Source organism: Pholcus phalangioides, unplaced genomic scaffold, assembly GCF_987345545.1.
Source record: "Pholcus phalangioides strain wild (caught in Gottingen) unplaced genomic scaffold, Ppha-v1.0 ptg000017l_1, whole genome shotgun sequence".
In the NCBI taxonomy this organism is placed as follows: domain Eukaryota; kingdom Metazoa; phylum Arthropoda; class Arachnida; order Araneae; family Pholcidae; genus Pholcus; species Pholcus phalangioides.
In genome coordinates this window covers 31,064,045-31,080,833 of record NW_028301610.1, presented here as the reverse complement: position 1 = coordinate 31,080,833, position 16,789 = coordinate 31,064,045, and the positions used below count along the sequence as shown (strand labels likewise).

The 16,789-nt window shown below is 37.1% G+C and overlaps 1 protein-coding gene across 5 annotated transcripts in view; it reads left to right on the top strand.

Moving 5' to 3' along the window:
• LOC149072895 (tRNA (32-2'-O)-methyltransferase regulator THADA) overlaps positions 1-16,789 on the top strand; it is a 240,872-nt gene that overhangs the window by 146,406 nt on the left and 77,677 nt on the right. For 4 of the 5 annotated variants that reach the window (XM_089246909.1, XM_089246911.1, XM_089246910.1 and 1 more), the window contains exons 22-24: positions 129-356; positions 10,825-11,005; positions 12,686-12,886. In XM_089246909.1, coding sequence (XP_089103035.1) covers positions 129-356; positions 10,825-11,005; positions 12,686-12,886 — 610 coding nt within the window. The remainder of the gene's footprint in view (positions 1-128; positions 357-10,824; positions 11,006-12,685; positions 12,887-16,789) is intronic. The other variant, XM_089246913.1, reaches the window with a different exon arrangement.

Here is a 16,789-nt window from a genome sequence, read left to right as displayed (position 1 = left end):
GTCATACCTTGCTGTAATTGGATTGTTTTCTGTAGCGTGGTATTTGAAATATATAAATAAATAAAATAAAAATTATATTAATTGCTGAAACACATCTTTATGTTTTTTTTAAATTTTTTTTATTTTAGGATATTTTTCGATGATTTAAGACCAATGCTTTTGAAACTTTTAGAAAGCCCTTTGTGGCAAGTACGAAACATGGCTGCCACAGGCATTATTAATACCATTTTGTTGGAAGAAAACTTATCGGAATTTCTTGATCTTTTTCGAAATTTCCATTCATTAGTGATGTCCAATAACAAATTGAATGGCATTCTGTTGACCATTCAAAAAGTTATTTATAGAAAAAGTTGCAGGTGTGTATAATGTTATATCAGTTATGTTATATGTATATTTATTGCTTTTAATTTTCTGTTGAGTTAGAGTCTGAATATCTGACTGATCAACTATGTTTTTGAACATTATTGCTTTTTAAAAACTCATTGACAATTCTAGCTTTCCGCAAATGAGCTTTATTGTCTATCAACATTGTTCCTTTCAGCCTGATGAGTGATACTGTATTCCCATGGTTTTTTTTACAGAAAAATAGATGACAGCTGTCACTTTGAAAGCTGAATCTTGATTTAACACAGAAGAATACCGTAGTCTATTTCATTTCCCATTTCTGTATGCTGGAGGTAAAGGGCACTATGTCCATTTTCATTTTCGTCAATATTGGGATAACACTATTAATTTGCAGTACTTTTGTTACACCACATATAGTTATAGGACACTGAGTCCTATTCCAATAAATGACAAAGATATTTTCTGTATAAAGCAAGCAAGCTCCATAGAAAGACATGCTAAAAAAATCTTCAAACAACTCTCCTGTTAAATTTTCCTTTTGTGACATGATGCCTTTTACCCTACATACCGATTTGGAGCTTAAAATGTTTTCAGTTTATGAAGTTTTTTGCAGAAGTTCAGGTAGACAGTACGGCTGAAAAAAATGCTATATATTTACTGGCATACAAACCATCATCACCAGATCTCGAATATATAGTTTGCCTTGATATGTACAAGGTGGCCATAATGAAACAGACATTACTCTAAGTGTTACAGCTTGATATAACAAGGGAAATGGCATTGAATTTTTTAGGGAAACTAATAAAATGAAATAAAAAGGATTGCATAAAAAAAATTCTAAATAGTCACTGATAGGGCGAAATATGGTGCTGTGCAGTGCTCAAAATTGTTGCACTGGGTGCCTCAAATAGGGGTAGTAGATACATAGGTGGAGATTGACTTGAAAGGCTGGATAGCACAATGACGATGATGTCAATTCATAAATATACATTAGATCAGTCGGATCCATTATTGACACTGGGCCCCCATCCCCCGTATCTCTGCCCATGGGTAGATATTATTCAAAAGGATGAGAATTAAATAGGAACCCATAACCAGAAACCTCACAGGACTGTGGGAGTAGAGCCACAAAAAGCTGAAATGAGAAAACAGTGATTAGCGGGAAAACATTTACTGGACGATATCCCTGCACATTTTGCGGCCTATAAATGATGAGGTTAAGCAGCATGTGCCGGAAAATACTGGTTTTTCTGGCATGCCAGAAAAGTCAAAACATTTACTCAGAACTTGACTCTTCAGTCCAGGATAATTTTTTGCGTTTTTTTTAAAAACAATTTTAATACATTTAATAATATTTAGTTAACAATTTAAAATAGAGCTCTCTTCTGTGTATGGCTGACTTTCTCAAGACAACAGGACCTTGAAGGTGTTTCAAATAACATTCACAATGGGTTATAAAAATACATTGTAAAAATATTCTCACACACTGAAACCTTCAGCAGTTTTTAAACATATTTTTTAAGGTGATTAGAAGCAATAGTCAATTGGTGTATCTTGTAAAGAGGTGGAAATGCAGTGGTTAAAATATTAATTTGTTAAAATTAGTATGACAATGTAGAACATTAAGAACAATTAAGGTTAAACAGACATTGCTTCACGAGTGACCAGCGGTGTGGTATTGAATGGAACGAAGGCAGAACTGAAGTGTGTGTCAACTGAGGAAGATCTTCCCCATATATATATGACAAATTAGGATGTCTCTCAGAGTGTGACATACCAGGCCATGTTTCTGCTTTGTTGGTCATCTTATAAAACTTTAAAGTTCAGAAATAGGCTTCACTCACCTTAAAAAAAGGCTCAGTTCGTAACGTGGTGGTAACCAGCAACAGCGCATGAACAGAGATAGTCATCGACGCAGCAGCACGCCTTTCTTATATAGAGTGAAAAATCATGGCAGTCACGGCACAACTGGTCTGGCAGCCGAAAGAGCCAACCAATCCCAGGCTTTGGTTTTAGGTGATGTCATAGAAAAATAGAGGGAACGACCTCTGGCATCATGGTCAAGGTCATCAGGACCAACTCATGACATCACACCGGAATAGCAATGATCCTGTTGTTAGGATCAACTGAAAACCAGAATAAAAAACAAAAAACTGCAAAAGTATGGGTGTATGTAACACAATTTCAACTACACTGCTCAAAACAATTAGGGGAGCAAGCAAAAAAGTGAAGAAAACCGTGCGAGACAGCCACGTATTGGCATACAATGGATAGTATATGCATATCAATGCGCAATACAGAAAAAAGACGTAAAAAAATTTGGAATTAAGCTTTAATTCTTTGAAAATATGGAAAAAACATGAAAAGATGATTTAGGGCAACAATTTGGTTACGTGTAAATGATAAAAAAAGTACTGTTTAGACATGATGCATGAGTTTTAATAGGGCGTGTGGTCTCCTCGAACAGCTAAGACTGCTGCACACCTGTTTGCCATGAATGCGATGAGGTTATCGATCAGACTTTGGGGAATACTGTTCCACTCCTCAAGAAGTGCAATCTGCAAGTCTCGGACAGCAACAGGCGGCCTTGGTCGCGCAGCAATGCGTCGTCCGAGCATGTTTATGCTCGATTGGATTCAGGTCAGGAGAGCACGCTGGCCATTCCATACGCTGTATTGTTTCAGCTTCAAGCATGTTCTCCACCAGACGAGCTCTATGCGGTCGGGCATTATCATCCTGGAAAACAAAGGAATCTCCAATGGCTCCAGCGTAAGGGATGACATGAGGTCGCAGTATCTCGTCTGCATACCTTCGGGCCGTCAAAGTGCCATTCCAAATGACATGCAGGTCCGTACGTCCGCCTATGCTGATTCCACCCCATACCATCCAACCAGCTCGTCTGTATTGTGACCTTTCACGAACGAATGCAGGGTTATTTCGAGTGCCCCTGTCCCTCCATACCAGAACACGTCGGGTGTCACACTCCAGACTGAATTGGGACTCGTCTGTAAACAGCACTTGGCTCCAATCATGTTGCTCCCAATCTCGATGTTCAGCAGCCCATCTTCTTCGGGCCGCACGGTGGCGTGGGGTCAACGGAATGCAGACCATTGGCCTACGTGCATAGAGATCTCCCTCATGAAGCCGATTACGTACTGTTTGGCTGGACACCCTTCGTCCTGTTGCCAAGAGCAACCCTCTTTGCAGCTGCGTAGCATTCTCTGTTCTGTTTCGACGGGCTGTTAACCGTACATACTGGTCATCAGTTGCTGTAGTGCCGCATGGCCGACCTTGCCCTGGTCGACGTCTAACATTTCCTGTTTCTTGGAATCGATTCCACAGCCTTGCAACAACACTTCTGGCGACTCCAACAGCGTCCACGACACTACATTGTGTTTGCAGTCTGCCTATAACACACCATGCCATGGATTCTGGTAAATCACGTTGTTGAGACATCCTCAAGTCACCTTGTCTCAAAAAAAAATACTGCGCAATCAAATTTCACAGTTACGGCCGTAAAACAGACGTTTCTGCAACATCCCGATTTCTGTCCTTATCTCCTTTTTCTGGTTTTTGACGTCATAACTTTGATTTGCATATGAAGTTTTCTTCTTCCGTTTCCTGCTAGGCTTTAAATTATGGATGATTCATTTTATATTACTTATCGGTATACATCTTTGCGTAATTTTGTTAAAACCATGTGCTCCCCTAATTGTTTTGAGCAGTGTAGATAGCACATTTCCTTACAAGGACTGATTGATGATGTTAACATCCGATTTTCATATCGGATTGCAACACCCCTCTCCTTCAGCTACAGAGGTAGAAAGTCCTTGAAAATTGACAGTTTTCTGATAGTTCATGTTGGTCACACTATTTTCTCAGGAAGTAATGGTTCTTCTGGACACATAGCTGGTGTATCTGCAAGCCTGGTCTATTCCGACAAGTCGCATTCACAGGATGATGATGGCACTGGTTGAACCGGTGTTAGATCATCACCAGGTTTCGCTATTGGTAGATTCAGTGGTATCATTCTTGAATAACTGATCCATTCAATATCTCTAATCACTTCTCTTTATTCAGTAGTAGCCTGGTAGGAAACTGGACCTGTTTTTTTTGGTGATCGTAGCTGGAACTCATTTCAGGCTACTGGAATAGAGTTTCTGGCATATACTTGATCATCGATGTTGAATTTTCTAATAGATTGTTGCTCCTTTGGAGATTCCTGCTGATCTCTGACAAACTTGTTCACTTAGTCACTTGTTCCGTAGAACTCCTCAATTTGTTTTGGCTGCTTGATTCATCAGATGATGTTGTGGCAAGAATGGCGGGAAGAAGACCCATCATTGATTTCACTAGGTAGTGGTTGGTCTTGATGAAGGAAGGTAGGCAGGAGGAAGACCACATCACATAGCTTTGTCATGAAGTAGGTAGTTCATACGAGGCAATCGACCGTGTGGTGAGAATGAGTCCCACGATCCCTGGATTCAGTAATTCACTGGATCAAGTCCTTGGACATCACTTTGTCCATTCATCGGAAACAGTGTTTCCCAAAGTGGGTGATGATACTATCCAAGGCGGCGATACCATCTTCAGACATGATTGGGGTGCTGCAAATGTATGTAAGGGGGTGATGGGAGGGAGGATGAGAGGAAAAAATAAGTTTTCGAAAACTTGGACCCCCCCCCCCCTTTTCCCAGGGAGCCTTCATAAATATCTATGCCTATGGGTGCAAAAAAACCCTAAGAATTGCACACATCGGTTGTACTTGTTCCATCTGTTAGGAAACAGAGCTAGTGTTTTTTTCTCCTTTGAATATGCACTGTAGATTCCAGATGTAACTGTAATTGATCAATAAATCTTACTGTCGCAGATTTCAACACCATCTGAGAATAAAAGGTCTATTATACCCCTGGGACTGGTTTTGCTAATGACTAGGTTATTATTGGAACCATGGTCCCCCCACAAAGGTGCGGCTGGTATCAGTGTTCTGGTTTCAGGGTCCTGAGATGATTATCATCATTTTTTTTTTTTTCACATAAATTCAAAACAGCAGTGGCCTGCCAAAGAACCTAGCCTTAGAACGCTGTAACAGGATGTATGTGGGGGCCATTATTTAAGCATTATCTTCATTCACGTATGGCTATGGTGTTTTTTATACATAATGGCATTCATCGTCATTGCTATATGCAGCAGTTGTCTAACTTTTGTCCCCGTGGCTCCCTTTAGTCTAGGCTCCTAGTCATGGTTTTTGTGCAGCTTCCAGGAAAAGTAGGCCTATAATAGCTATTGTGCATTCATAAAAGAACCGCTTATGAACAGGCACAAACATCAATGGTCAACAGCTTGTCCTGATGCCCACTTTGATGCCAACACTGCCATAATGGAAACATTTTGTAATAAATTCGTGCAAGTTTGTGATTTACTTAAACCCAAGGATAACATGTTTGGTAGTGAAAAAATATGAATTACAGATGAGCAGTATTGAATTGTGTTAAAAAGTCACATATCGAAAGTGTTTCTTACACAATGGGTGGTAATGCATTTGGTTCAAACATACATATCAATTCCAGTCACTTCATGGAGCAGTTTGCCTGTTGTGGCCTTTGTATTTGTAATTTCAATGGTGTCCGAAAAGAAATGAAACTAATGTGAAGATGTTTGCTGAATCCACACCATAAGTACAGTAATGTATTTTTTCTTCAAAGTTTTCATGTTACTAAATCCTTTTATATTAACCTATTTTCATGACTTAAGTAAGGCACTTGGGCAGTATTATCTATCAGAGATGCCGAGATGAAGAAAATATTGGTGATGGGGTTGAAAGTTGCTTGTTGTCCCATATATACAGGACTAAAGAGCATACTCAGGAGAGAGAAAGAGAAGGTGCATTGAATTTTTTTTTAATTATTGGGGGGGAGGCTCAGCGCCCCCCTTACAAAATTTATTGGGGGGTTGGTCTCGAAGGGCCTCAGATCTTACATTTTGGTGCCTATGCTATCTATTTATGCTTATCAAGAATGCTATCCATATCTGCATTAATTATAACTATATAAGGATAAAATTGAAATTTTGATACTATCTTTGAAAACAAGCATCGTTTCTCCTCCGAATATTCCAAGGAATATAGAGATAGGTGAAATACATGCTCCTTCAGCATCGGATGATAGCAATTTCTTCACATGATGGCGTCGGTTTAGTAAACACAATTCATTAAAATTTATTTTTTTGACTTTTGAAAAAATTTTACGGTGACTTATATGTTTTTCTTTGAAAGAAAATTATGCATCAGATTGATTCAACTCAATTTTAAATTGACTCATTTTCAAGTATAGTAGTATATTAATAGTATTACTCGTGATATAATTATATTATTGATCATATCTCTCTCACAGGATTATTTAAATTGTTTTTTAACATTTAATTAACTTGGTTTCATCTGAATTTTTTCTTTTACTGTTTGAGCTGAAAGTTGAACTTCTTTGCAATCTAATGAGATTTCTGATATGTTTATAAAGCAATGGTAAATATTCAATGAGATTCATTCATGATTATATGTTAAAGAAAATAAGCAATTGCAGGAGTAGAAAAAAAATCATACTTTTGTTATACGTATCCCATAGTTTTCGTTATTTAGAAGTCTATTCATAAAAAATATATATAAATCCAACCTTGACTCAGTATATCCGAACACCGTACCCTCTTGCATTGAATCCTAGCAATATATATATGTTGTATGTATATCCTCCAGCACTTTTGTGTGTGCCGCTGTGGTGGTCGAGTGGTCATAGTGACTGACTCGCATTGCAAGGTCCCAGGTTCGAACCCAACCATTGCTGCAGTGGTGGTCGGCTGAAGTTGGTTTTCTATGATTCCCAACTTTGAGGTGAGAATGCAAGCCGATATCCCCATTAAAAAGTCTCGCCATAGTGAGCAACAGGCCTAAAATGATGAAATCTTCAAACATTACACTTCACTCATAGTTTGAAAAATATGTGGCAGATGGCAGCACTATAAAAAGCATTACCATAGGCATAAGCAGAATTTTCTCGAAGGGTGTTTTCAGATTTTTTTCCTTCTGAGGGGGGTTTTTACATTGCTCCCTGCAAAATAACATAAGTCTTCTTTTTTTTATTTGTTGATTATCATGTTACATTGCTTATTGAAACTCTATTCTCTGCTATGGAACCGTTCACACCCGAAATAACATGGCAGAAAATATGATAATATAAGAAAATACTTGAGTTCAAATTCATTTCAGAATTTACTTGGATAACACACCAAAAACAATAACAAATGTCTCATGAGTGGCTTGATTGATAATTTCAAAAACTAATTTATTTTAATGGTTAAATTTCAATTTTTTTCTCACAAATTGAATGGTTAAACATTTCGAGTTCAAATCATTTATTAGTGTTATCACTAATAAAACTGGCGAAGCGAAGAGAGCGAATAAAATAAATTGGCTTGCTACATTGTTGAGAATGTTGAATGTTGTCAGAATGCGCATGCCTGCAATTGTGTAACACCTTCCCCCCTCCAGTGGAAGGGTCCTTGTCTAGTCATTTTTTACTATTTATTTTTTACATCCTACCTTTGTTATGCCATCTGGGTTTGTGTACCGCCAATCTCGGCCGATCGGTCTTCAGTGTTGTCAGTTTGTACAAATGTCCTAATTGTGCAATAATGTTTATTTCATAAAATAATGCAAATCAGAAATTGTCGGTCAAAATATTCATGTTAATTTCATTGTGACAGATTTTCCATTCTGATTCGTTCCTTTTGATAATGGGGGGGGGGTGTGAGATGGGAAAATTTTCCTTCATATACCAACAGTGTGCTGAGTATAATCGCATTTCATTCCTGAGGTCTTTTGTTCCGCTTCATTCGGAGAGCAGTACATTGAGTTATGTCCATGTCTCTTCTGTCATTATGTATTGATGTTCCACTAGCATGCTTTTGCACCGCCTGAGTCATCCTAGTTTTCCTCCTGATTGCCATCTCACTACCTGATAAATAAACTTTTACACTTCATTTATTTCAAGAGATTTCACATTTTGTTATTTGCATTCGTATTGAAATACTCAGATCTGCTTTCAACTATGAAGAAAGACTCAAAGAGTCACTCGAAAATATTGCTGTCAGAATGAATTGATCACCTTTTTTGTGAAAATTTTGCACTCTGATTTGGATGTACCAATCACATTTCTACGTAAATTAGTTATCACTGTAATAGCATCAATCTTCAAAACTGTAATCTCTTTTATGTCACACCATACCGAACTAACTTGTTAATTACTAAATTATTTGCTTTTCTGCTTCTGCAGGTCTGGAAGTTGTTGTGTGCTTTTCTAACATAAAATTATTTTTTCCTTCTTGATGTGAACATATAATTATGTATATATATTTTGTTTATTATTATTATTAGTTGTGTATTATTCCTTGATTGTTTGTATTGCAATAAGCTGTTTATGTTTATTTTTTCACTTCATTGTCATTGGGCGTATGCCTGTTGTGTGAGATAAATCAATAACTGGCGAAAAAAAGTGAATTTAGAACAATTCATCATTTTACTAACGACGCTGGTGAAATAATTTTTTTAGCATTTATCAAATTTACCAGCAACATCCGGTAATCAATAATAATAACCATAACACCATAATAACTGGTGAAAGTGATCAAATTTTGGGAAATTTATCAAACTTACCAAAGTGGTTGACGAGTATACATAAAAACCGGATTTATCACATTTACTGTAACATATACATAACAAGGAGAAATGTATAACTTACTCAAATTGTTATTCAAATAAGTTACTGCCCATTTACATAGAAGTCTTGGCATTATAATTGGCTTTTAAATTTTTTAGAACCATATCAGATATTCTAATTTTACAAAACAAAAGAACAAACGACAAACATGTTTTTGACATTTTATTTATTTATTTATACAATATTGTTGGCCCAAGGCCTATACAAGAGGACACGGTAGATTACACATATGCTTGGAAACATTAGACAAGAAATCGGAGATCGTGAGGGAGTTAACAATAGTAGAGGGGAGTTTGATCCATTCAACTATGGTATTAGGAAAGAAACTGAATTTAAAACTATCTGTAGAGGCAAAAATCGGTTTTAATTTTTTGGAGTGGTCAAGTCTATTGGAAACATAGAAATGCCTAGACAAAATACCGGACGTATCAAAATTTTGTAAAGCAGGAGATAAGTCAGTGAGTAGCAAGTGGGTGAAGATTAAGTTCGAGTTTAAGATCGGAACTGAACTAAAAGATGACCACCAGCAGTCGTGAATAAAGCAGGCAGATTTATTTTGGATAGATTCAAGTTTGCCTATGTTACTAGAGGTGTGGGGGTCCCAGACCTCAGCTGCATAAGAAAGAACGGGAGAAATATAAGTTTAGTAGCAGAAAGTTGGACGTCACGAGTAGAATGTTTGAGGTTGCAGCGAAGGAAAAAAAAAGTTTGTTGAAGCATTTCACTGGTAGACATAATCGATATGATTATTCCAATGGAGATCAGCCGAGATTATGACTCCCAGATATTTAAATTGAGAAACTTGGGATATGGTTACGTTATTGATTGAGTATGAAAATTCGAGGGGAAAAGTTTTACATGTAGCTCTCATGAATACTGTTTTAGATAGGTTAATAGACATGTGCCAACATGAGCACCAATCTGAGATGGAAACAAGATTATGTTGGAGAATTTCTTGATCAGATCTGTCATTAATTGTGCGGTAGATTACACAATCATCAGCAAAAAATCTAGTGGTGCAGTTGAGGGTTTCAGGAAGGTCGTTTGTATAAATGAAAAACAGTAAAGGCGAGAGAACCGCTCCTTGAGGAGTACCTGAATTTACAGTGGAAAAAGGTGAATCATGATCTTTAAAATGAACTAATTGTGTTTACGATTTTTTTAGTAAAGCTTCTCACCATTTGAGCAATTGTACATTAAGACCAAGATTTGAGAGTTTAAGAAGGAGTCTATTGTGCGGAACTTTATCGTAGGCTTTAGAGAAATCCAAGAAGATGATATTGGTTTGTACCTTCCTGTCAATGGTTTTGGAAACTACATGGATGAAAAGGGACAGTTGGGATGTAGTAGAAAGGGATCGTCTGAAGCCGTGTTGGTTGGGAAAGAAAAAGTTAATGGAGTCTAAATGAGCGTGGATTTCCTTTGCTATAACATGTTCGAAAATCTTACAGCAGGATGAAGTAATAGATATTGGTCTGAAGTTAAGGGGGTCGGAGAGGACTTTCATTTTGGAGACATTCAATTCATTTCGGGCAAATCTTTTGCCATGGATATGCTTAGAATGAAACTCAAAGAATATGAAAATTAAAGACATAATATATATGAAAAATAAGATATACTCAAGGAAAATACTCAATCATTTTATAACCTGCTAATTGTCAGTTTATCAGATGTTTTAAATTTTTTAACTTTTTTTTATTTATTTATTTAGTTTCAAGATGAAAGAAATTATCCTTAATATGCTGAGCAGTAATTTAAATTTTGTTCTTGAGAGTGACGTATGTTGTGAAATCAACAGAAAACTTTATTTGACAAATCTCAGAATGCTAACAGATGAGTTATCCCTACAAGATCGTTTGGTTCCTGTAATTGAAAACATTTCAATATGTAAGGTATGGTTTTTCATTTCATTGGCCTTTTCATGTATCTTAAACTCCTGTGTATTTCTAACCCATGAAACATGCTTTGCTCTATAAGCAGTATAAAATAAAAAAAATTTAAAAATGTAAATGGTTAAACTGTGAATGTATAGCCTCTCTTGTGTACAGACAGATGTTAATTCATCAAATCATATCTATAAATAATAAAAAAAAGTGAAAAATATTTGAAAAGAATTGAACAATTTTTCCTAGTTCACTACAAATAAAAATCTAAAATACTTTTTATATTTTTTATTGTCCTGCTGAAAGTGTGTATATATATGTTCTTGCTACAAATCTACAGTTTATGATGAATCTTCACAAAATTTTGCATATTAAACAGGATATGAGTTGAACAATAGATTTTTTGTAAATATTTTTAAATTTCAAAAACTTCAAAATATGTTTAAAAAAACTTTCAAATTTCTCCTATTCAGGATAAAATGTAAAGAAACCTATTTGAGACCCAGCGAGAAAGAAAACCTGTTTCGAAGACAAAACCTATTCCTAAAAGCAAAGGTTGTATGAAATAGGAAGACATGTTTTGAAGAATTTTTTAGTAACAGTGCCCCATATAAGCTAGCCAAAAAAAAGTGAAAAGAGAGAAAACACATTTATTACATATTTACCCAGGAAAATCACTCTACTCTCTCTAACACAATTTTCAGTGGTAATGTTGGGGACAATCAAGCTACATTGACTTTAGTGCATCATGGGAGGAGGGTATTTTGTAAATAGTTTATCACTGTTCAACTTGGGGCTGTACCTGAAAGTAGAATAAACCTGATATTTTATATTACCAAATGACCAGTGGTAATTTCTGATCACAACGTTTGACATGAGCAGACATATATTTTTTCCATTGAACAACCAAGAGTTATTTCTTCAACCCAAGTGGGATCCCCAGTCAGCTCAGTTAGTGGCTATATTTATCCTCTGAAAATGGTATCCATAGTGTGTCAAAATGCATTCAAAATTTTTCATATTTTTCTATGTATTTGCCTTTATCAGTGTTCTCCATTTGTGATTATATCAGGTAAAGGATTATTTAATCTTCCATTACCAGACAATTCCACAATCCTTGCACTTCCTCTATAACTTATAGAATTAAGAGACTGTTTAAAAAATTAAATTTAGTAATTTTTTCAAAAATACATTTTTTGACTGGAAGTTTTTCTATATAATATTGTGGTTTTCAGATATTCCTAAGAGATCCATAAGATCTGTTTAGGGAACTTTTTAATGTTAGTAGACATCTATGCCCAAACAGAGATTTGAACCCAAACCTGCACTGTTGAAGGCTGATGTGCTAACCACTTGACAGCTGGGTGGCAACATTTTCTGTAATTGGAAGTTTTGTCTAAGACTGACAGGAAGGTAGGAATTAGTTGTTGGACGACAATAAAAGTGGACATTCTATGTATTTGTTTATAAAAATAAATTATTTGTAAGCTCATACATTGAAAAATTATATTTTACCTATTTTTTTTTATAATTTAAGCAGTTTTGGTAATTTTCTTGTAGTTGAATTTGGAATTTTTTTAAAATTTGTAAAGATTTGAATTTCCTCTGAGCACATTTTTAGTTGTTTTTTTTCAATTTGTTGTAAAATTTACTTTTTGGCTTCTTGAATTTAAAATTCAGTTCTTGCAGGTACTAGAAATTTCATCAGAAAAACAAGTTCCAAGATTCTTCAAATTCTGCAGCTCTACTGACACAAATATTTTTCTAACGAATTGTATGGTTGTGAACCAAGAGCAATTTGAAGCAAGTATAAAGTGCCTTTATAAAAAATTGAAAGAAGATATTGGAAGTAATAGATCACAAGATTTGTTGTTCTGGAGAAAGGTTTTGGTATTACACTTTCTTTAATCAATCACATTGTTAATACTAATTGTTCCTGCTAACTAACTTTAATAAATGATTATAAAATGACACATTTTTCTTTAGCCTAATGTAGCAGAACTGTTAATTTGTGTTCCATTCATACAACTTTGCATTTATATGATGTTTAGCATTTAGTTCCTTTTCATCTCTATACATTTTAATGATATTTCATTTATACAACATACAACTTCAATTAAATGCCAATTTCACTCATTTGAACCTGTAAATTTTTGGGAATGATATGAATCTGGTTTATCAAATCTTTTGAAGCTAACTGTGAGTAGCTTGAAGTGTCTACCATGCATATTTTGCAGTGAAAGAGCCATAAATTTTAGGAAAATTGTACTTCGTAGCTTAATACTTTTTTTAGAGGGTGTTGTATTCTTTATATACATATTTATTTTATTCTTCGTGATTTAGTGCTGAGCATTCTACTTTACGTAACTTTTTCGTATAGTCTCTTACGTATATTTTGCATAGTAATGTATTTTACATTATTTTAATTTCCAGTTAACGTTTCTCATTTTCCTATTGTTAAGTATTATTATTATTATCTAGCTTTAGCAATAGTGTTAGTATGCCTCGACCTCGACTAGTGTTGTGTAGAGCTTGCGATGGGAGGTTTCCCTGGTCTAGGGGTATAGTAGCTGATAGTTTCAATTGTAAAGGGTGCTTGGATAGAAAAAGGCTGGAACTCGAGGTCGAAGCTTTACGGGAAAAAGTTAGGGTGCTAGAGGGCCCGGTTATAACGGACCCTCTGGTCGTCGAGCCACCTGTTGATGAAGAAGCAATCTCCACGAACAATGACATTTTAGAGGGCGAATGGGTTGTCGTGGATGAGGTAGAGGGGGATAGTGATAGGGGTTTAATCATCGGCGATTCTATGGTTAGGGAACTTGGGAACCGAGTGTGTAGGGATTTTCAGGGTTTCGAGCGCTGTTGTCTTCCTGGGGGGAAGATTGGCAACGTTCGAGACGTTTTTCATCGCCGAAAGTTGCTCTTGCGGGTGATTCTGTGGGTGGGAACAAATCAGGTAGGAGCGAATATTAGTGAGTCTCTGTCAGAATACCGGGATTTACTATTATCCGCTAGGGAGGGGGGTTCAGATGTGGCAGTGATTCCAGTGCTGCCAAGGGGTAGTAGGGGATATAGGAGTAGGATCCACCAATTCAATAAAGGCCTGAAGGACATTTGCTCCTCACTTGGGGTCACGTTCTTGGAGCTTCCCGCATTTACCGATAGGTGGCTTCGTTCGGATGGGATCCATCTAAATAAGAGAGGGGTCTGGGAGGTTTACAATAGTCTTAGGTCAGGTTTTTTACTCCCAGACCACGTAGTCGGGAATGCGGGTTAGTTAATGATAATCACAACAGTATTGACGAGGAATTACCCACCTCTGACTTGGATGGCTTCTCGATTGACAACAAACCACCGGGCAAATTAAAATGTGTGTTAATAAATGCCAGGAGCTTGGGTAATAAGAAAGATTTTTTAGAAACTATGATAGTTGTGGAGGGCTTGGATCTTATAGCCATTACAGAATCTTGGGCAAACGATGGGGATGAATCTTTCTTACACATCTCAGGATACGATACTTTTTTGAGAAATAGATCTGATAGGAAAGGGGGTGGAGTGTTGATATACGTGAAATCATGTTTGAAGGCTAGAGAGTGTAACGTGCAGAGAAGTGATATTGAAACCATATGGGTTGAACTTGAGAGCAAAAGACGTCATAAGCTTATTGTTGGGGTTTGTTACAATCCACCGAATAGGGATCAAAACTACATTGCCAAAATGCATGATGAAATTTCCTACATGTGTAAGCGAAAGAGGGTTCTCATACTAGGGGATTTCAATTACCCGGGTATTGATTGGGAGAACCTTTCATCTGGAAATCAGTATGAAAGAGACTTTCTTAAGTTGGTGCTCGAAAATTTTTTGTATCAGCATGTATCAGAAGCCACTAGGGGTACTGCTATTTTGGATTTAGTTCTTACTAGTTCTGAGGATCTAGTTGAACATGTTTCGGTGGGGGAAGAGTTTTCTTCCAGTGATCATCGTATCGTCAGATTTCACTGTAACTTTTCCTCGGGTAAGGTTGATAACAAAAGACTGGTTCCTTGTTTTCGGAGAACTAACTTTGATGTTTTGCGAAGAAGGTTAGCGGAAGTTTTCAAAGACCGGTTGGAATCAGTAGGGGTGGTAAGTCAATGGGAAGAATTTAGTACGAAGCTGTCCTCTGTTTTGCACGACGTCATACCCTTTGTTCGAAAAAAGCGTGTTTGTACATCACACCCTCTATGGTTCACAGATAGCGTGCGGAACCTTTATCTTGAAAAGAAAAGAGCATTCAGAGAGTATAAAAGTGGACGAGGTGACCTATCATTGTTTACTGATAAAAGAAGACTGTTGAAGAAAGCGATAAGGGATAGTAAAAAGCAAGTTGAATCTAGGTTGGCAGATAACATTGGCTCTGACCCAAAATCATTTTTTCGATACGTCAATAATGGATGTAAGGGGACAGTTGGCCCCCTCTCGATAGGAGGCTCAAAAGTAGAGAGCAATGTAGGCATGTGTAGTGCTTTCAATGACTTTTTCGCGTCGGTTTTTAATGGAGATAATGATATTCGATATACGGGTGTTGCATGGGGTAATAAAACGCTCAACGATATTCAAGTGGAAGACGTGGAGGTCCTAAATCTTCTAAGAAATGTATGTGCAAGCAAAGCACCAGGACCAGATGATATCTATCCCAGGGTTCTCAGGGAAGGTGCTAATGAATTGTTGGGGCCAGTCGCACAGATATACAGGAGTAGTGTTGCTGAGGGTATCGTCCCGAGAGATTGGAAACTGGCTAACGTTGTTCCGATATTTAAGAAGGGTAGTAGAGAAGTGGTGTCTAATTATCGTCCAGTGAGTTTGACGAGCTCCCTCTCGAAAATTTTGGAAATTATCATCAAAAGGCAGTTTGTGAAGTGGATAGACGAGAATAATGTATTGTCGGATAATCAGCATGGGTTCAGGAAGGGGAAGTCATGTGTAACTAACCTCCTTTGCTTCTATGATTACGTGACTAAGGCTTTGGGTAAGAGCAAAAATGTCGACGTTGTTTACCTTGATTTCCAGAAGGCATTCGATCGGGTCCAACATGGCAAACTCTTGAAGCGTTTACACGAGATTGGAATAGGGGGCAACTTGCTGAATTGGATAGAATCGTGGTTAAGAGATAGGTCGCAACGAGTTATGGTGAACGGGGAATTCTCTGGTTGGACAGACGTCACAAGTGGAGTTCCTCAGGGAAGTGTCCTTGGCCCCATACTTTTTTCACTTTTTATCGACAAACTCGATCAGGGTATCGATGGAATTACTAGCAAATTCGCAGATGATGTGAAGCTAATGGGGGTAATCGGAAATGAAAGCGATAGGGAGTTGCTCCAGACCAACTTAAACAAGATTGCAGCATGGGCAAATGAATGGAGCATGACGTTTAGCATAGATAAGTGCATGGTCGCTCATTTTGGTTCGAACAACCCACTGTTCTCTTACGAGTTGAATGGTGTCACTATCCCGGATGCAACTAGAGTCACCGATTTGGGAATTCTCATTGACGAGCGACTTAAGTTTTCTGAACATTGTTCAGCGGTTGTCAAAAAAGCGAATAGAATGCTTGGTCTCATTTTCAAAAAGGTCTCTTCGCGTTCTCCTAAAGTCATTCTTCCGCTTTTTCGAGGCTTAGTTCGTCCTGGACTGGAGTATGCTGTAAGGTTTTGGAGACCATACCTACAGAGGGACATAGACTTGGTTGAAGGGGTGCAGAGAAGAGCTACGCGTGTCCTTATTGGCACACAGGGCTTGAGTTATGAAGAAAGA